General features: G+C 42.3%; 1 protein-coding gene across 6 annotated transcripts in view; it reads right to left on the minus strand.

Moving 5' to 3' along the window:
- Nucleotides 1-23,024, minus strand: part of LOC124544705 (RNA-binding protein 5-like) — a 122,427-nt gene that overhangs the window by 49,904 nt on the left and 49,499 nt on the right. For all 6 annotated transcript variants that reach the window (XM_047123349.1, XM_047123346.1, XM_047123348.1 and 3 more), the window contains one exon: nucleotides 13,505-13,958. In XM_047123349.1, coding sequence (XP_046979305.1) covers nucleotides 13,505-13,958 — 454 coding nt within the window. The remainder of the gene's footprint in view (nucleotides 1-13,504; nucleotides 13,959-23,024) is intronic.

A 23,024-nucleotide genomic window follows, 5' to 3' on the forward strand; every position in this document is an offset into this window, starting at 1 on the left:
TTATGCTAACATTCATAGACTTCAAGAAAGCTTATGGTTCTGGACATACACCAACACTGTTCCAAATTTTGGAAGAGATAAGTTTGACAAAAAATTGAGTGGACTGATTAAAAAGACCTTACACAAAACATCCAAGATCATGTCCCGAAGGAAGATTTCATACTTCTTCAAGATCAAAACCAGAGTCAGACATGGGAGCAGACTGTCCCCTATGCTTTTTAACTGCATCCTTGATTAAGTTGACCAGGGAAAAGAGACAGAAATGAAAGGAGTGGAACACGAATGGGATGCAAGAAAAAAGGAATATGAGGAAATTGTCTCGCATTTGCAGACGATATTGTGATAATGTCAGAATCATTAGATGATCAAACCACACAACACAGAGACAGACAGTTAAAGCAGGTCGCTAGTTCTCCATCGAGAAGATACAATATATGACTAGCATCGAGATACTTCCTCGATGGATAACAAGAGGAGGAGGTAAATTCAGAATGAGGAGAAATTCAAACTACCTATGAACATCTACAACAGGAACACTCTTTCGATCAATGCAAAATTAACATTTTACCAGACAGTAAACCACACGGAATCCTCATACGCAGCAGAAAGTCTGTATCTTGCAAAACAGGATTAAATTTGAGGGTAGAATGTGTGGAATGAAGGATTCTCAGTAGTATATTGGGACTTTGAAGAACAGGAGATGGTCAGTGTAGAAGACCAAGAACTGTATACTCATAGAGAGAATCTCTGACACCATCAAGAAAAGAAGGAACATATTCTTTGGACACATCCTTAGAGTGACCCAGGGGGAAGTTGGCACATCAGATAATATATTTTCAATTACGTAAATTAAAATCAAGAGGAGGATAAAGGGAAGGAAAGGGAAGGGAAGGGAAAGAACTCATGATATAAGCTGCATCAGGACTTCATGTGGTATCAGTGGTGATGAGTAAAAATGTGTGCTGGACAGATGATTAACCACTGCACCAACCCAGACACAGTGTCAATTGCAAATGCGCAGACTATTTTGAAATGCGCAGACTATCTTGGTATGTTCCTCAGTTGAGCCATATTCCCACCTAGCACCACCATATAGCTGCAGTTCCTGTCCGTGTCCTCCATGCTCACTAATTTTAGATTCCCACTGGAGTTTGAATGTAAATGTGCACCTGCACTGGCAGTTGTTGATTCATAGCCGATTGAGATGTCCAAAAGAACAGACACTCCATTCATATAATTGATATGCCTCAATGGGATATGAATCCACAACAATGAGTGATGCACATTTATTTTCAACCTCCAGCAGGTATGTAAAATTAGAGAGCACGGAGGACACTGAGGGGGCTGTGGATAAGTGGTGGCACTAGGTGGAAATTTGGGTCAGCTGAGGAGCATGACAAGATAGTCTGAGCATTAAGAAACTTCCTGGCACATTAAAACTGTGTGCCGGACTGAAACTCGAACTAGGGACCCTTTGCCTTTCGCAAGGCAAGTGCTTCACCATCTGAGTTACCCAAGCATGACTGATGGCCCATCCCCACAGCTTCATTTCTGCCAGTACGTAGTCTCCTACCTTCCAAACTTCAGAGAAGCTCTCCTGTGAACCTTGCAGAACTAGCACTCCTGAAGCTGTGTCTCGGTCCAGCACACAGTTTTAATCTGCCCGGAAGTTTCATACCAGCGCACACTCCCTTGCAGAGTGAAAATCTCAGTCTGAACATTTGCAATTAACACTGTGTCCAGATGGTGCAGCGGTGAATGCAGCTGCCTAATAAGCAAGAGATTCCAGGTTCGAACCCCAGTCCGGCATGTATTTTCACTCATCACTAATGATTCAGCATAAAGTCTTGATGCAGATGACATCAGTTCATTCCCTTACCTCTCCTTCCCCCCCCCCCCCCCCCCCCCCCACCATCAATTTACATAGTATATATATCACAGCTGTGGATTCAGTGTGGTGTCTGTTCTTTCAAACATGTCTGAAAGTACAGACACCACACCTTCATATAATACAGTTTCTTGTGAACAGGATGTAACACATTATACATTCCTAAGTCTGCCACATGGCAAGAAACACACATTTGACAGCATAAGGCCAAAAACAAAGAAAAGTCGAGTAGGAATTAATGAGCAATCAATCAAGTGCAGCAGTTCTTGCAAGAGACAGCCCTTAATACAGAATCGTTAGTAGTATGGGCACATTACATGAAAACTTCTCACATTACAAATGTGCCATTGAATAGGAAAATGTGTGACTGCTCTTATCATCTTTGGATCAGGGAGACAGACTCCACCGTCATTTACTTAGTGTATCAATACTTATGTCTTGGGCAGTAAAGAGGCACTTTTTCAGATTCCAGCAGTGTAATAATTTCAAGTTGAACAAATATATTTCAAGGAAGACGCAATACATGAAAGTCACATATCAAGTAAACAGAGTAAGATGTGTGTACACTTTAAAAGTCAAATTATAACTGAGTCCAAGTCTGCGGCGGCACTTTGAAAGATCGGCGAGTCACAACACTTTTCCCCCTTTTGAATTTTTTGCTCAGGTCTTGATGGAGGTGGCCTGTAGATTGATAACGTCCATGGGTGTTGTTTGACTGGTCGTAAATTCTCGAGGCGGCGGCTTCCTCTATGGACGGAAGGGTTCCCGATGATAACGGGTCGAGATGACAGGAGACGTGGGGGCCGAATCTGCTGGGGCCCTGTGCACCAATCTGCCTGTTGCGGCAAGTCCGGCTGTTGTAACAGGAGACATGGGCAATGTGTCCACATCCGTAGGAGAAGGAGGCGAGTAGAGTTGCTCCAACAGATGATGGTCATCTGGTTCCTGCATGGGAACGTCTCCTGGTGGCGGCAGTTCTTGTGCTGGCACCGATATGATGGTGAGAGGATTGCATTGTGAGTCAGGTAGAGTCGAAGGTGGTGTAGCGGCATCCGGAACAGGCGTTGCCGGCACACGAGGCTGAAGCTGGTCCGAATGACGCACTGCAACACGTGTGTCCGTCAGGATTTCATACAGGCGTTGGCCACAGTGTCGTAAGGTGCGGCCAGGACTCCATTTTGGCCGCCTGCCATATCCCTGTACCCATACAAGGTCGTTGGTGGTGAACCGGCCAAGCGAAGGCACCCGCAGCCGTGAGGTGGAAGGCTGCAGAAGATGAAGTAGCGTGCGGGGCTGCCAACCATGTAAGAGCTCAGCTGGGCTGTGGTTGCCCATGGGGGTGAGACAGTAAGAAGCCAGAAATTGGAGAAGTGCATCATCAGCAGAAGAAGTCAGGAGTTTTCTCATCTGAGCCTTACACGTGCGGACCAGTTGTTCAGTCTCACCGTTTGACTGTGGATGGAACGGAGGGGCCGTGACATGCGTGACGCCGTGGCGGGCACAAAAATCCGCAAATCCGGAAGAGGCAAATTGTGGACCATTATCAGTAACAAGAGTAGAGGGGAGGCCTTCCAAATAGAAAATGCGAGCTAGAGCATTGGTGGTTGCAACGGTGGTAGGCGACATGCTACGGAAAATGAAAAGAAAGTTAGAGTAGGTGTCAATAACGAGAAGCCAATAAGTACTGAAAAAAGGTCCTGCAAAGTCAGCATGAATATGCTCCCAGGGCTTCTCAGGCGAAGGCCACGGTGACCAAGATGACTTCGGGGCAGTGGCCTGTGACGCAAAAGGGCTGCCAGCAGCGACCACGTGTGCGAATTCAGAGTCGATGCTGGGCCAGAACACACGACAGCACGCCAGAGATTTTGTGCGAGAGACACCCCAGTGCCCTTGGTGAAGGAGGCGCAAGACCGAAGCACGCAAAGACGCAGGTACCACAACACGCGGCGAAGCATTGTCGGTGGAAAGGAGGATAACACCATCTAAATACAGCGTAAAGCCCGGGAGAGGGTAGCGTCAGAACCCGTAGCAGCCGCCAGCCGGTCCCCAGTGATGGGGAACCTGTCCACAACCCGCTGCTCGGCAACATCCAGATGGAAACACAAAAGTTCGCCCCTATCAAATGCCAGATCAGGGCCCATGGGAAGGCGAGACAGTGCATCAGCATTCGTATGTTGAGACGTCGGCCGGAAATGAATCTCATAATTGATACGAGACAAGTAAAGAGCCAAACACTGGAGGCGGTGTGCAGTCTTGTCAGGAAGTGACGTCGATGGATGAAACAAGGAAACAAGTGGTTTGTGATCCGTAACAAGATGAAATTTGTATCCATAGAGAAAAACACCAAACTTATGAAGAGCATAAATAATGACCAAAGCTTATTTTTCAATTTGAGAATACTTTTGTTGGGCATCCGTGAGCATTTTGGAAGCATAAGCAATGGGTTGTTCAGAACCGTCAGAAAAATGGTGCGCAAGGACTGCACCGAACCTGTATTGAGAGGCGTCCGTGGCAAGAACAAGATGTTGGCCAGGTTGATAAGTAGCCAGGCACGGGACCTGTTTCAGCATAGTCTTCAATTTCTGGAAAGCCACATCGCATGACGCGGACCAGTGAAAAGGCACGTTTTTATGCAACAGGCAATGCAACGGCTGAGCCATCAAAGCAGCAGACGGTAAAAACTTGTGATAGTATGCTATTTTCCCCAAGAACGCCTGCAGTTCCTTAACAGATGTAGGGCGAGGAAGGGCATCAATCGCAGTGACAGTTCTGAAGCGGACAAATACCATCCCGAGAGATTTGAAACCCCAAGTATGTGATAGATGCCTGAAGAAATTTTGATTTCTGAAGATTACACTTAAGACCGGCAGTCTGTAAGACATGAAAAAGTGTGCGGATATTTTGAAGATGTTCGTCAGTGGCGGAGCCAGTGACAACGATGTCATCCTGGTAATTTATACACCCAGGGACAGTGAGCAATAATTGTTCCAAGAATCGCTGAAAGAGAGCAGGGGCGCTGGTAACCCCGAATGGCAATCGTTGGTATTGATAGAGGCCAAAAGGCGTGTTAAGGACCAGAAACTGCCGGGAAGCAGCGTCGAGAGGAAGTTGATGATAAGCTTCTGACAGGTCAAGTTTAGAAAAATACTGGCCTCCAGCAGGTTCAGTGAACAATTCTTCAGGTCGAGGCATAGGGTAAGTGTCGATAAGGCATTGAGCATTTACAGTGGCTTTGAAATCGCCACAGAGACGAATATCACCATTTGCCTTAGCAATGACAACGACAGGAGAGGACCACTCACTTGAAGTGACAGGAAGCAAGACCCCTGAAGTAGTGAGACAATCCAGCTCCCGTTTGACCTGATCACGAAGGGCCACAGGAATGGGCTGAGCCCGAAAAAACTTAGGCTGAGCAGTGGGTTTGAGCGTGATATGAGCTTCAAAGTCGTTTGCACAGCCTAACCCAGGAGAAAAAAGGGACGAAAATGTCGTCGACAAGGGATCCAATTGAGCACAAGGAATAGCATCAGAGACGATATTGACAGAGTCATCTATGGAGAACCCAAAAACGCGAAAGGCATCGAAACTAAAAAGATTCTCCGCGTTACTATGGTAGACCACAAATATGTGAACAGTGCGAATGACAGATTTGTAAGATACCTTATCCCAAGAGAGAAAGCTGCTGTTTATAGTAAGTCCGTAATTGCCTAGTGACAGGTGACAGGATTGGAGAACCCAACTGAAGATACATCTGAGAATTGATGATAGTGGCAGCAGAACCAGTATCCACCTGCATGCGAACATCTCAACAAAGTATTTGGACAGTGAGGAATAACTTCCCTAAAAGGGAAGAAGTACAATTGACAGACAACATAGAATCAGAATCAGCGTCACATTCATGAACATCATGTATGTGGTTGGATTTGCAAACGGATGACACGTGACCCTTTTATTTGCATTTGTGACACACGGCCCAACATTGTGGACAATCTTCTCGTGAATGTTTCGTAAAACACCGCGGGCGTGAAGGAAGTTGCCGTGGGTTTTGCTGCAGTTTCTTGGAGGTTTGTTTACAGTTAGGCCGAGGCAGCGCTTGGGAGCGTACGGCGACCACGTCGGCCGGCGGGGACACTCCACACGCTTCGTCAACATCGCACAGAGGTTGTATTTCCCTGACGTCGCCCCATGCCTCGATTTGCGCTCCGGTGGCTCGAGAAATTTCAAAAGACTGAGCGATGGATAGGATTTCATCTAGAGTCGGATTTGCCAACTGAAGGGCACGTTGCCTAACTTCTTTGTCGGGCGCCGATCGGCTAATAGCATCCCGTACCACGGAATCGGCGTAGGATTCTTTGTGAACTTCAGTAACAAATTGACACTTTCTACTGAGGCCGTGAAGTTCAGCAGCCCAAGCGCAATAGGATTGATTCGATTGTTTCTGACAACGATAAAAGGCAACACGAGATGCTACCACATGTGTTTGCTTTTGAAAATAGACGGACTGAAGTCAGCACATTTCAGCAAAGGACAAAGACACAGGATCTTTCAAAGGAGCCAATTGCGACAACAACCAATACATTTGAGGTGAAATCCATGAAAGGAACAGAGACTTACATGTTTGTTCGACCACGACACGAAATGCCAAGAAGTGCTGTCGAAGACTTTTTCGTAATCAGACCAGTCTTCCGCCGTCTCGTTGTAAGGAGGAAAAGTAGGTAGACAACGACGAGAGACGCCCTGTATTTGATGCTGCGACGAAATGACGAATCGCATTTGTGAGAAGCGTGTGCTGTTCTACGAGACCTAGCAATGGTTGCTCTAAAGTAGCCATGGAAACATTGTAGGTCAATGATGGAAAAGAAAAATCCCATCCTCGACGCCAATTGTAATAACTTCAATTTGAACAAGTATATTTCAAGGAAGACGCAATACATGAAAGTCACAGATCAAGTAAACAGAGTAAGACGTGTGTAAACTTTGACAGTCAAATCATAACTGAGTCCAAGTCTAGCGGCCGCTGGTTGGCTGGCCGCTTAGGTGGCGCTGCTGCTGCATGGCTGGCAGACAGCGCTGCATGTAGAGGACGGGCGTAACTGCGCGGCGGCACTTTGAATGATCGGCGAGTCACAACAGGCAGATGCCTGGAATCTGAACACTTTAACATGGTTGTCAGAACCTCTCCCCACACACAAATGTGCATGAGCATAACTTTTAACTCGGAGAGACCACCAAAAGTTATGAAGTCAAGTCTTTTCCCAGTAGGCCTTGTGAATCTCGATTCAGCAGTAGCCTGTCTGCATGACCATAATTGCTTTGCTCCTCTCAAGCAGTCTAGGGTATCATCAATGTGTGGCATTGGGTAAACATCTTTTTTCGTGATTTTGTTCAGTCAGTGGTAGTTTACCACAAAAACCTTGTACCATCCTCCTCCTTCAAAAGACCAAAGGAGAGTACCAAGGAATCTTTGAAGGTTCCATGACATCTTAGCAGCATCATCTTTATTCCCTCCCAGATTGTGTGTCGTTAACCAGTAATACTCTACACAAGTGCTTGCTAACTGGTGGAGTTCCCCAGTGTTGATTCAGTGTTTGACCTTGGGGTACTTGGTCTTCCTTTTTTCCAGTCTGGATCTGACTCACATAGCCAACGAATTCAGGAAAACTAAGCATGGAGACCATCTATGGAGATGAGGGTGCTACAGATACTAATCCTTCACGGGCAACAGTCATTGTCGGGAAGTCACATTAACATCATTATCGACGGACAGCCTGTCCAGCCTTTAGAGGGCCCTGGGCGGGCTTTATTTTCTGTAATACTGAATGGTTATCACCACCAGCTAAAGAAGACTCTTACGAAAGCGATTGTGCTGAAAGTCACAAATGGAAAAGTAGTACAGCTGATAGGAACATGTATTGCAGCTATAAATGATAGTGCATAGGCGCCCTTCAGATTCAACATTTTATTGTAATGTAGTTGGTGAGGGGGTTGTTTGTCGTTGAAGATGTTGTTATCCCAGTGTCATCAGCAAAAAGAGTTCCGGTCATTAATTGAGATGCTTATTTTACCTGTGAAGCTTTTGTGGATTGCGAAATACTGCTCATTCTCCCAAAAGAAATCCGCATGCCAGCAACAACTGTAAGTATTGTAGGTGACCAGTGAAAACTTTGTATCACTGATTGTCATCAGTAGCCACAAATCATCCCTTAAGACAGCATCGGAAATTATCACAGAACTGCTAACACATACATACGTTGTTCCTCGGTCAGGCCGAATCCTACTGGCAGGCTGACAGTAACTTCCTCCCCTACGTTGTCTGTAGTGGCAGTAGAGCACAATTCTTTGTTGATGATACTAAGCTGCCATTCCTGGACTGCTTCAGCAGTCCCTAGGTATGTATCTTAAGGGATGATTTGAGGCTACTGATGACAATCAGTGATACAAAGTTTTCACTGGTCACCTACAATACTTACAGTTGTTGCTGGCATGCGGATTTCTTTTGGGAGAATGAGCAGTATTTCGCAATCCACAAAAGCTTCACAGGTAAAATAAGCATCTCAATTAATGACCGGAACTCTTTTTGCTGATGACACTGGGATAACAACATCTTCAACGACAAACAACCCCCTCACCAACTACATTACAATAAAATGTTGAATCTGAAGGGCGCCTATGCACTATCATTTATAGCTGCAATACATGTTCCTATCAGCTGTACTACTTTTCCATTTGTGACTTTCAGCACAATCGCTTTCGTAACAGTCTTCTTTAGCTGGTGGTGATAACCATTCAGTATTACAGAAAATAAAGCCCGCCCAGGGCCCTCTAAAGGCTGGACAGGCTGTCCGTCGATAATGATGTTAATGTGACTTCCCGACAATGACTGTTGCCCGTGAAGGATTAGTATCTGTAGCACCCTCATCTCCATAGATGGTCTCCATGCTTAGTTTTCCTGAATTCGTTGGCTATGTGAGTAGCTAGTATACAGCAGGGGGACTGACCTTGTCCAATGACCTAATCCACAGGTCAACTATAATTGTCTGCAGTTTTATTTACTTACATTTATTCATTCATGGAATGTCTCATAATAAAATAGGACTTGTCAAAGTAATACAATGCCCACCAATAGCCAAAATACACTGAAGTGCATAAAGAAATTGATATAGGCTTGTATATTCAAATACAGAGATATGTAAACAGGCAGAATATGGCACTGTGGTCGGCAACATCTATGTAAGACAACAAGCGTCCAAGCAGCTGTTAGGTCGGTTACTGCTGCTACAATGGCAGGTTATCAAGATTTTGAGTGAGTTGGAATGTGGTATTATAGTCAGTGCACGAGTGATGGGACACAATCTCCAAGGCAGTGATGAAGTGGAGATTTTCCCGTATGACCATTTCACGAGTGTACTAAGAATATCAGAAATCCAGTAAAACATCAAGTCTCAGACATCACCGAGGCTAGAAAAAGATCCTGCAAGAACGGAACCAGCAACAACCAAAGAGAATCGTTCAATGTGACGGAAGTGCAACCATTCTGCAAATTGCAGCAGATTTCAATGCTGGGCCACCAACAAGTGTCAGCATGGAAACTATTCAATGAAACATCATCGATATGGGCTTTCAGAGCCGAAGGCCCACTTGTGTACCCTCGATGACTGCATGACACAAAGCTTTAAGCCTCCCCTGGGCCCATCAACACTGACATTGGACTGCTGATGACTGGAAACATGTTGCCTGGTTGGATGAATCTCGTTTCAAATTGTATTGAGCAGATGGACTTGTATGGGTATGGAGACAACCTTGTGAATCCACGGACCCTGCATGTCAATAGGGCACTGTTCAAACTGATGGAGGCTCTGCAATAGTATGGGAATGTTCAGTTGGAGTGATTTGGTACCCCTGAGATGTCTAGATACAGCTCTGACAGCTGACACGTATGCAAGCAATCCTGTCTGATCACCTACATCCATTCATGTTCATTGTGTATTCCGACAGACTTGGACAAGCCCAGCAAGATAATGTAACACCCCACACGTCCATAACTGCTCCAGAAACACACTTATGAGTTAACATCCACTGTCCACCAAACTCCCCAGACATGAACATTATTGAGCATATCTGGGATGCCTTGCAACTTGCTGTTCAGAAGAGTTCTCAACCCCCTCGTAGTCTTACAGATTTATAGCACTATTCACATGGTGTCAATTTCCTCCAGCACTACTTCAGACATTAGTTGAGTCCATGCCACTTCGCATTGCTGCACTTCTACGTGCTCGTGGAGGCCCTACATGATATTACGCAGGTGTATCAGTTAATTTGGCTCTTCAGTGTGTAACATACAGCACAAATAACATGCTTTAAGAGAACAGGACAGGAGCCTATGTAGACAGGACAGGAGCCTATGTAGACAGGACAGGTGTCAGACGTGACCTTGATTTACAGATCTGCCCTGGCATTTGCCTTAACTATCTAAGAAAATGTGGAAAACCCAAATCAGTATGGTCAGACAGCGCAGTTGCATTGTCTCGAATATGAAGTCCGTGCTCCAAAAACAGCTGCACTGCTTCACTATGTAACTCTCTATCATAGAGGCATGAATAGAACTGTTGTGATGGCAGACATCTGGTGGCATAGTTGTTCTGAAAATCATCATCATCTCTCTCTCTGCAGTAGTGTACAATTTGTCCAGAGTATCCACAATGCTTGGTTGATTGCTGCAGTGCATGCCCGTGTTGGTGGAGTCCATTCTTCTTTGCACATTTGATGGCGGCAGAGATTCTCTTCGTCACCTCTTTGTCAACATCCTCTAATACCACTTGATGTGTGGGGTATCTCTATAACCACCTGATGTATGAGATCAATATAAATGGCTGCTATCTCTTGCTTACTTGGTCCGACTGTTCTGGCTACCATAAAATGCTGTACTACTTCTCTTACATAGCATATGCGAGAAGCAACATCATGGTGGTCTTCCACAATTGCTATAGAAATCACTTTCACGAGTCGATCACACCTCTTCCGTCCAAATCATTTCTGTTACACTTCCTCAACGTACTGGTCCTGCTTGAACTCCTCAACTTTTGTGACATCCTTTACCAGAAGAGTTAGTTACACATCTTCTGCAATTCCTTTCATCAAAGTGTGTGTTTTTATCAGCTTAAGTCATATTTGGATTCAAAATATGGCATTCAGCTAAAACTTTCTGTATATAAAACTGTGGCACTTCCCTGCGACTGTTCTTTGATTGTTGTTCTCCTAAACGAACTTGGCATTGACAGTTGACGAAGGCTGTCGTCATTCTGACCAACAATTTTTTCCAGCTATCAGGCTGCTCTTCATTGTTCTTTAACCACTGTGGGGGCTGTGTCACCCAAGTAAAAACAGACATTTGCCAAACATCATGTCATCTCACCAGTTTTATATGGTGGTTCAGTCAAATCCTTTCAGCCATTTCGACCAGCATCACCCGAATACACTGATGGGTGCCTGATGTCCAGCTGAATTACTGATGTTTTGGAATCCATTGATCTACTGAATATGCAGGTCACAAGAACAATGTACTGCTTGTAATCTGGTTCCTGCTCATGTAGGCGACGGCTTTCACACTGCCTAATTGGAGCCACACTGGTGTAGAGGTTTGAAAGTAACTGACATCTCCACCAAACAGTTTCACATCGAAACCAGAATCAAATCTAAATCTGAAATTAGAGTTGTCGATGAATACAACACTTAGCACAAAAAGCATGTGTTTTATGAATACCAATGTACCGCTAGAACAGATAGGCCTGAACTCCTGGACAGTGTGCGCTGCTTTTTATATAAACACTGAACATTCTAGAATATATAAACATTACAAATGTAAGAAATTCAGAGAACCTTCCAAAAATAATATGTACCAAATAACAAATACCTTGGTGGTCGTGTTTGAACCTACAGCCCACTAGCCAATGACGCTAGCAGCTATGCCACGCTGCATGCACTTGCAGAGATTTTTTTCTACCAGGTGTGCGTGACTGCTAGGCATCTATGAGAACTTTTGCTGTTCGAAAAAGAAACTGTAAGACTAAAGCTGCGAAGCGGATCACCAAAGACAAAAGGTCATGGTAACTCAATCTGGGGCACACAGATTTAACGTCTTAGGAATAAGTTAAACAACATATTTAATGCTGACAAGCTCAAGATGAGTGCTAGTGATAATCGTAGAATTGGGAAAAACACAAGTGACTCTTGTCTATAACAAGAGTAAAAGAATGGACCCACAAAATTACAGACCAACAACCCCAATGCTGTTTTGCTGGAGAATTTTTGAACATATTCTCAGTTTGAATATAATAAATTTCTTTGAGACGGAAAAACTTCTGACAACAAACTAGCACAAATTTAGAAAGCATCGCTCATGTGAAACTTGGCTTGCCCTTCTCTCACACAATATTTGTGTACCACATGTGAAGGGTAACAGGCAGGTTCCATATTCCTAGATTTCCGGAAATCATTTGACACGGTGTCCCACTGCACACTAATAACAAAGGTACGGGCATACGGAGTAGGTTCTCAGATAAGAGAGTGGCCCAAACTTCTGAAGTAATGAAACTCAGTACATTGTCCTGATGGCAAATGTTCATCAGTGTGTGTGATATGATGACTTTTATTATCTATACACATACATGACCTGATGGACAGGGTGAACAGAAATCTGTTGATGCAGTGGTATACCGAATGGTGTCGTCATTGAGTGAATGCAGGAATGAACAAGATGAATAGACAAAATTTCTAATTAGTGTGATGAGTATTGAACCAATTCTATGATTTCTGACTTCAGTAATAGTTATTTGTTGTTCGACACAGTCATATTGATTAAATACATGTAACACTGCAAAATAATATGAAAAGGAACGAGCATGTAAGGACAGTAGTAGGGAAGGCGAATTGTCGACTTCGGTTTACTGGGAGAATTTTAGGGAAATATGGTTCATCTGTTAAGGACACCTTGTATAGTGCACCATTGGGATCCTCATCAGATTGGATTAAAGGAGGGCATCAAAGCAATTTGAAGATAGGCTGGTAGAATTGTTACTGGTAGGTTTGATCAATACACGAGTATTATGGAGATGCTCAAATGGTAATTCCTGGAGTGAAGATGAACTCCTTTTCAAGAAACACTGTTGAGAAAATTTAGAGAACCAGCATATGCAGTTTCTGTGGATGATTCTACTACTGACAAGATACATTCACCTAAGGACCATACAGATAAGAGAAATTAAGATCCTACAAAGGCATATAGACAGTCGTTTTTCCCTCCCTCCATTTATGAGTGAACCAGGAAAGGAATTAGCTCCTGGTGGTACAAGGTACCATCCACCATGCACAACATGGTGGCTTGCACAGTATTTATGTAGATGTAGATGGAACACCAAAGAATTCACACACAAACTTTTGAATTACAAGTATGTCACTGAATTAAATTGCCTAGCAAGCAATCTTACCTTAAAATGTATATGTGAAACAAGTTCTAAAACAGTGAACAACAATAATAAAATTAACAGCATAAAACATCTCCTGTTACACTAATATTGCTGAAATAGCCACTAGATCACTGCAAATATTTTTTGTACTCACCTCATCACTACCTTCACCTCCCTCTTCACTCTCCTTGCGGGATGCGCCACATTTGAAGCACGCATCTCGTCTTTTGAAATTATTTGCACCACATTTCACACAGTGCCAGTCCTTTAATTGCACAGCACCTCTGTCTCCAAAACCAGGTGGGTCCTTTGGGATACTGTAGTACATTTCTGCTCGATACTGGTCTTGTAGAACTAATGTCCCACCCTTTCGTTGCATCCATTGGGTTGCTTCAGCTACTGTATTAAATTCAACAAAAGCAAATCCCCTCGACTGACCAGTGTCTTTCTTACGGATGAGACGGATGTCCCTTGGCATTAAATTGCACTGAAGGATGTCCTTCCGGATATCATTTTCAGTTATATGGTATGCCAGGCCCTTAATCATCACAGTGTTGTTGGGAGCTTGGTTTCGGTATGCGTCCGAATCACGACTGCTTCCACCTCCCCTGCAAACAGGCAGATTTACTTGTTATGTGCTGTAATTACTCAACACAAAATACACATAATATTCAACTATGCAGGTACCACAGGAAGACACACTAATGTTGTTGTTGTTGTGGTCTTCAGTCCTGAGACTGGTTTGATGCAGCTCTCCATGCTTCTCTATCTTGTGCAAGCTTCTTCATCTCCCAGTACCTACTGCAACCTACATCCTTCTGAATCTGCTTAGTGTATTCATCTCTTGGTCTCCCTCTACGATTTTTACCCTCCATGCTACCCTCCAATACTAAATTGGTGATCCCTTGATGCCTCAAAACATGTCCTACCAACCGATCCCTTCTTCTGGTCAAGTTGTGCCACAAACTTCTCTTCTCCCCAATCCTATCCAATACTTCCTCATTAGTTATGTGATCTACCCATCTAATCTTCAGCATTCTTCTGTAGCACCACATTTCGAAAGCTTCTATTCTCTTCTTGTCCAAACTGTTTATCGTCCATGTTTCACTTCCATACGTGGCTACACTCCATACAAATACTTTCAGAAATGACTTCCTGACACTTAAATCTATACTCGATGTTAAAAAATTTCTCTTCTTCAGAAACGCTTTCCTTGCCATTGCCAGTCTTCATTTTATATCCTCTCTACTTCGACCATTATCAGTTATTTTGCTCCCCAAATAGCAAAACTCCTTTACTACTTTAAGTGTCTCATTTCCTACTCTAATTCCCCTCAGCATCACCCGACTTAATTCGACTACATTCCATTAGCCTCGTTTTGTTTTTGTTGATGTTCATCTTATATCCTCCTTTCAAGACACTGTCCATTCCATTCAACTGCTGTTCCAAGTCCTTTGCTGTCTCTGACGGAGTTACAATGTCATCGGCGAACCTCAAAGTTTTTATTTCATCTCCATGGATTTTAATACCTACTTCGAACTTTTCTTTTGTTTCCTTTACTGCTTGCTCAATATACAGATTGAATAACATTGGGGAGAGGCTACAACCCTGTCTTACTCCCTTCCCAACCACTGCTTCCCTTTCATGTCCCTCGACTCTTATAACTGCCATCTGGTTTCTGTACAAATTGTAAATAGCCTTTTGCTCCCTGTATTTTATCCCTGCCACCATTAGAATTTGAAAGAGATTATTCCAGTCAACATTGTCAAAAGCTTTCTCTAAGTCTACAAATGCTAGAAACGTAGGTTTGCCCTTCCTTAATCTAGCTTCTAAGATAAGTCGTAGGGTCAGTATTGATTCACGTGTTCCAACATTTCTAAGGAATCCAAACTGATCTTCCCCGAGGTCGGCTTATACTAGTTTTTCCATTCGTCTGTAAAGAATTCACGTTAGTATTTTGCAGCTGTGACTTATTGAACCAATAGTTCGGTAATTTTCGCATCTGTCAACACCTGCTTTCTTTGGGATTGGAATTATTATATTCTTCTTGAAGTCTGAGGGTATTTCGCCTGTTTCATACATCTTGCTCACCAGATGGTAGAGTTTTGTCAGGACTGCCTCTCCCAAGGCCGTCAGTAGTTCCAACGGAATGTTGTCTACTCCGGGGGCCTTGTTTCGACTCAGGTCTTTCAGTGCTCTGTCAAACTCTTCATGCAGTATCGTATCTCCCATTTCATCTTCATTTACATCCTCTTCCATTTCCATAATATTGTCCTCAAGTAAATAGCCCTTGTATAGACCCTCTATATACTCCTTCCACCTTTCTGCTTTCCCTTCTTTGCTTAGAACTCTTGATGTTCATACAAGTGGTTCTCTTATCTCCAAAGGCCTCTTTAATTTTCCTGTAGGCAGTATCTATCTTACCCCTAGTGAGATAAGCCTCTACATCCTTACATTTGTCCTCTAGCCATCCCTGCTTAGCCATTTTGCACTTCCTGTCGATCTCATTTTTGAGACGTTTGTATTCCTTTTTGCCTGCTTCATTTACTGCATTTTTATATTTTCTCCTTTCATCAATTAAATTCAGTATCTCTTCTGTTACCCAAGGATTTCTACTAGCCCTCGTCTTATTACCTACTTGATCCTCTGCTGCCTTCACTACTTCATCCCTCAAAGCTACCCATTCTTCTACTGTATTTCTTCCCCCATTCCTGTCAATTGTTCCCTTATGCTGTGTCTCAAACTCTGTACAACCTCTGGTTTAGTCAGTTTATCCAGGTCCCATCTCCTTAAATTCCCATCTTTTTGCAGTTTCTTCAGTTTTAATCTACAGGTCATAACCAATAGATTGTGGTCCGAGTCCACATCTGCCCCTGGAAATGTCTTACAATTTAAAACCTGGTTCCTAAATCTCTGTCTTACCATTATATAATCTATCTGATACCTTTTAGTATCTCCAGGGTTCTTATATGAATGTTAAATACTATACTTGCTTAACATAATGTCAAGCACGGCTCGTGGTTTTGATCCTGGGGAAGACTGGGACATTTAAGGATTGGAACTAACCTAGAACTTTGGCTACGCTACAGATCAATCTGTCACAACCAAGATTTTTCACAAGGGGAGGGGGATGGGACAGTAATATCACACTCTAGTAAAATATTTATGCACTTTATCTTCTTTCCATTTAACAACAAACTCCTAAATAACATCAAAAGCTAACTTCTATATAAAATCTAGAGGCAGCTTATTTATCCCCCAACATTGTATTTCCTGACAGTTTACCACTACAAATTGTATTAGAGATATGTTTTGGAGAGATCTTTAGTGCAGTGTGTGTTAGCTTTGCTACATGCCAAATGTTTTTGGTATTTTCGTTTCTAAACTTTATTAAGCAATGTTTTGTGTGCTCTAACTGCAGCTTTTATGAGCTCATGTGACGAAGTGATGCTTCCATGATGATATGGATCATGTGCTGTGACTGGCTGACCTGAACGATCTGATCACTGCGGTGTTTACGAGGTCATGTGATGAAAGTGATGTTTCCATGATGTCATGGATCTTATGCTGTGACTGGCTGACGTGAGTGACCCAAGCAACCACCATGCCAATTTAAACAACAATTCCTACTCACCATTGTTCATTATTCTGTAAAAATTGTGTGTATACCTTTGCTTGGATTTACTCTGGGCCTTTTTTTATAACAAAAAAAAAAAAAAAAAGGGAAAAAAATTATGTTTACACTGGGTCTGGATGCACTAAGTTCATGTTCATCCTAACCGCATGTTCCAAAATATTACCTTATAAATTGCACGCTGACCTCATATTGTGTTGTTTTCAAACTTATGGTATACTGCTGTTATCTGCAAGAGAGCAAAACTCACTAAACTCATGCGTAATATACTCACAAAAAGAAACTTGCTAATAGAGCACATCACCAGCAGTCAGCAAGCCAGGAAACGAAAATAACGGGACATATTTTGCACACAGGGTATATTTTTCCTCCAATCATTTGTGAAACTCTTACTCGGTGGTGATACTTATTTTACCATACTGTAGTGCACTCTGATGAGAAATTTGCGAACTCATCCAAACGGTGGACAGAATAACCAATGGCAGAAAAAAAAAATAGACTAAAACACTATCAAAACAATAATACTGAATGTAGATTAATGACACAATAATGCCTTATGGAGACATACATAGACATAGATTTGATAGCTAAGTTTCAGCAACTTTGTTCATTTTTCTTTTGATGTAAGCAGTGGAATATGAAAATTGTGTACAGGTTGATAGAACATCCTCAGATTGAAGCATAAGAGCCTTCAGGACGCCCACAAGAGATTTACTCTGTGGAAGCCATGCCCCAAAAGCTCTGAGCTGAGTTTCATTTCAAGGTGCAACCTTAAGGTTAGCTTTTTTTTTTTGGGGGGGGGGGGGGGGGGGGGACATGATATCATATATCAACAGTTCCAAAAATGTTGATCGGCATTACTTAAATCCACATGAGAAATAAAAAAATGTATTCTGATAATTTCAATTCTGTGTTATGTTACTGAGGAATTTATTTTAACATATACTTTGGGCAGTCACAAGGAGAAAGATTAGGACTACAGGCAGATGCCTATGGTATGGTAACAAGTGTTATAATGAAGGTGGTTTGGTTTGGTTTGGTTTGGTTTGTGGGATTAAAGGGACCAGACTGCAACGGTCATCGGTCCCTTGTTCCAAAACGTAAAAACACCCACACAGAGTAAAAAATGGATAATGGACACAACAGACGACACAGGACAAGAAACTCTCAGACAAAGAAAAGACAAAACAAATTAAAATCTCACAGTGTGACAATGGTTGGCTGACCATAGAGACAAAAAAGGAAAAGCCAACCACTGAGAACACATTAAAAATTCAGACTAAAACCGTAGGCCAAAGGCCAGACTCGACACAAAATATAGACAAACACTTAGATCATGTGATAAAAGCCCCCTGCCCAAATAAAACGCAAAACTAAGTCCGCCATGGCAGAGTCATCTGTTAAAAGGGCAGGGAGTGTATCAGGCAGCGCTAACGTCTGCCTCACCACAGCTACAAGGCGACACTCAAACAAAATGTGGGTCACAGTGACATAGAGGGGGGTCCTCATGGCGCAATAAGTGGCTGTGCGTCAGCCAAGTGGGCCCAATGCGCAGCCGGCAGAGGACAACAGATTCCTTGCGAGAGACCCGCATGGATGACCGCCACCCAGTCGTCTCCTTGATAGGACGCAGTTTGTTTGGCACGGGCAGGTTGCGCCATTCTGTGTCCCCTAAATTCTAACTTTGCGGCGTAAGATTGCCCGCAAATCAGTCGCTGGGAGGCCAATCTCCAGAGATGGTTTACTGGTGGTCTCTTTCGCCAGGCGGTCAACATTTTCATTGCCAGGTATCCCAACATGGCCAGGGGTCCACATAAAGACCACAGATCGGCCGCAACGGGCAAGAGTATGCAGGGACTTCTGGACAGCCATCACCAGACGAGAGCGAGGGAAGCACTGGTCGACAGCTCGTTAATGGTCTCCTAGAATTAGAGCATAACCAACACGACCAGCAGCCATCAAACCGTCAGTGTAAACAACGCCAGAGCCCTGATACGTGGCGAGGATGGAATAAAAGCGGCGGCAGAAGGCCTCCGGAGGGACTGAGTCCTTCGGGCCCTGTGCCAAGTCGAGCCGAAGGCAAGGGCGGGGCACACACCACGGGGGTGTACGCAGAGGATAATGAAGTAGCACCTCTTGGCACACCATTCCACTATGGAGGTTTTCTACAGTTATGCTACCCATACACATTCTTTATTCTCAGATGGATGTCTACCAGTGTTTGCCCTTTGATAGCCAAGAACAGAACATCACATCACATCACATCATCACATTGGTCTTGTTTGGACACATTTGGTAATCATGTTGCCATAGGCCCCCCTCTCCAAATTTACTGCACGCACCTGTCGGAAACACACAAATCCCACACCAATCCCTTGCCTAAATGTATAGTTGGATCTGAATCGCAGAACATTGCAGCAATGCTCTCAAACAGAAACTTTTTGATCCTCCCTTACAACTAGAGTATTTTGGTAGACAAATCTACACATAAAAGAGATGAACTGAACTCAACAGAAATAAATTGGGGACAATATATACCACAAAGCAACTGATACTCATTAAAAGTCAACTGGTACACTCTAAAATTATCACATCACACACAGAAAAAATTAGATGCAAAAGAGGCAAAGGAATGAGTTATCTATGATTTTAGAAGTGGATAGGTCACAGTGGACTATTTTCAAGATGTGAATGAAATCAAACAACAAAATAATGAATGTGTATAGCCAATCTGACTACGGTACATACTTTCTGAGAAAGCTTTTCACACAGTTTCAACAAAATACGTACAAACAGAACTTGAGAAACATGGCTTTGATTCAACATACGCTGGCATACTAAAAAACATATATATCGTTAGTGTAAATTTTATTGGACTAGATCCTCACAGTGAGAAATTTTGAACTAAAAAGAGGGGTCAGGTAGCACATTATGTTTATGTATGAAAGAAAATGTAATTATAAAAAACTGAAGAGGGCATTAGACAACGAAAAATGGAACCCAGTTTACAATGCAACAAATGTGAATGACAATTGGAAAATTTCTATAACTATTCAATAAAAATTTAAATGAAACATGCCGTTTAGTAAAACAAGTAAACAAATCTATTAACACAAAGCTGAGAAATCGTTAAACTGAGAGAGAATATGAAAGCCTGTTATATACTCTCAAGAGATACTAAATTACAATACTAACTAACAAAATAAAAACCGCTCAGGACAAAAAGAGACATTCCTTGACTAACCTCAAGAGATACTAAATTACAATACTAACAAAATAAAAACTGCTCAGGACAAAAAGAGACTAACCTTAAAGGTCATAAATGTGCCTATCGAATAAGCAATTCAACCTGTGTTAGTTAATGAGCATGGAAAATACTGCATAAAGAATGTGGGAAACAGCAATCTCACGAACGTATCAGCATAATGTTAAAAGAAAATGATGGTATAACAAATGATCCAAAAGAAAAGTGTGAGAAATTCACAGATGTTTAATACAACTGGCGTAAAGAACATGACTGGGTGCCCAACTTAAATGTTACAAAGACTAGCCAATCTCTTCTCATCCACGGCATTACTGAGAGGGACATTCCAGCAATCATTTCAAAACTTCTAGTTAAAATGTCTTTAGGCTAGGATGACATTTCACCTGCACTGCTAAAGGAATGTAGAGGAGAATTATTAAAGCCTCTGACACATCTAATTAATATCTCCCTCTGCTATGGAGAATTCCCTGATCTTTTGGAAATCACTGAACTACTACCGGTGTATAAGAAGGGAATAAAAACTGGTACAGACTATAAGCCAAGATCATTAACTTCAGAGCTTGGGAAATAATTAGAGAAGGTAATATTAAATCATTCTGAGGAATATTTCACCAAACATAATCTATTTAACAATCTACAACATAGTTTTAGAAAAGGAAGATCTACTGTAACAGCAGTAGGAATTCTTATACAGTAACTAGTAAACAAGCTAGATGAAAGAAAAAGTAACAGGCACCTTCCTGCACATGAGTAAAGCTTCTGATCCTGTGAATCACAGAATTCTATTGCATAAATTAGAAGCATAATATGGGATGAGAGGGACAGCATTTCGAACTACTTACCTTCTATTTGACAGACAGGAAACAGCGTGTCAAGCTAACTTATAAAAGAATAAACAGTTGACAACAACCAAATCAACCCACAAGATACTTCAATGTGCTGTGTCCCAAGCAAGTATATTTGGGCCTTTTCTGTTTTATGTGAACGTTAACAATTCAATTGAACCCCAAAACTGCAATGTTGTAAGGTAGGATGATGACACATCTTTTTTCGGCTAGGCCAATATAAGCAAGATACTACAAGCAGTAGTGAAATGAATTATAATTTTCTTTCTAGTTATCTTTCTGCAAATAAGCTACTTGTAAATAAATATAATACAGTGACAATGCAATTTATGCTTAGTTACAATCAGAACATAAATAGAACTCTATTTATACCCCCATTGGCCCTTTGCTACACAAACACAAATTTTGATGGACACCTGTCATGGAAAAAACACATAGACCATACTTGTAAGAAAATCATTACCAACGCATATCTACTGAAACTTCATGGACCATGATAGCCTGAGACAAATATACTCCGAAGTGATATCTCCGCATCTTCAGTACATTATTGAGCTATGGGGTGGGGCACCAGCTGTTTATACAGCCAGGCTCCTGAGAAGGGGGGGGGGGCAGTAAGAGTGGTAACTAAGGTAAACAGGAGAGGGCCTTTTAGAGAAATCTTCAGAAAATATAAAATATTAACCATCCACTCTATGTACATCCTGCAGGCGATAATGAGTGTGAAACAAAATTCACAATATAATGTAGCAAACAGTAATGTACATAGGTATAATACAACGGGAAGGAAAACGTTTCACAGGATCACAAGTAAAAAGAAGGCTGCAGACTGTAGTCCACATACAATAAGACCCATCTTTTATAAGACTTCCATCTGAACTCAAGACTGCTAATTTACACACTTCAAACAATAAACTTAAGCATGTATTAATAGAGAAAAGCTGATTTTCAGTGTAAGATTTCAAGTTGTAATATCCCTTTGTAAAACAGTGTATACAGTGTAAGTTTTGTCTTTCAACACAAAAACTGCGACCAAAAAATGATAATTTCTGACCTTTACTGTAGTTGTTGTTGTGGTCTTCAGTCCTGAGACTGGTTTGATGCAGCTCTCCATGCTACTCTCTCCTATACAAGCTTCTCCATCTCCCAATACGTACTGCAGCCTACATCCTTCTGAATCTGTTTAGTGTATTCATCTCTTGGTCTCCCTCTACGATTTTTACCCTCCACGCTGCCCTCCAATACTAAATTGGTGATCCCTTGATGCCTCAGAACATGTCCTACCAACCGATCCCTTCTTCTTGTCAAGTTGTGCCACAAACTCCTCTTCTCTCTAATCCTATTCAATACTTCCTCATTAGTTACGTGATCTACCCATCTAATCTTCAGCATTCTTCTGTAGCACCACATTTCAAAGGCTTCTATTCTCTTCTTGTCCAAACTATTTATCGTCCATGTTTCACTTCCATACATGGCTACACTCCATACAAATACTTTCAGAAATGACTTCCTGACACTTAAATCTATACTCGATGTTAACAAATTTCTCATCTTCAGAAACGCTTTCCTTGCCATTGCCAGTCTACATTTTATATCCTCTCTACTTCGACCATTATCAGTTATTTTGCTCCCCAAATAGCAAAACTACTTTACTACTTTAAGTGTCTCATTTCCTACTCTAATTCCCCTCAGCATCACCCGACTTAATTCGACTACATTCCATTATCCTCGTTTTGCTTTTGTTGATGTTCATCTTATATCCTCCTTTCAAGACACTGTCCATTCCATTCAACTGCTCTTCCAAGTCCTTTGCTGTCTCTGACAGAACTACAATGTCATCTGCGAACCTCAAAGTTTTTATTTCTTCTCCATGGATTTTAATACCTACTCCGAATTTTTCTTTTGTTTCCTTTACTGCTTGCTCAATATA

Source organism: Schistocerca americana, chromosome 8, assembly GCF_021461395.2.
Source record: "Schistocerca americana isolate TAMUIC-IGC-003095 chromosome 8, iqSchAmer2.1, whole genome shotgun sequence".
Taxonomy (NCBI): domain Eukaryota; kingdom Metazoa; phylum Arthropoda; class Insecta; order Orthoptera; family Acrididae; genus Schistocerca; species Schistocerca americana.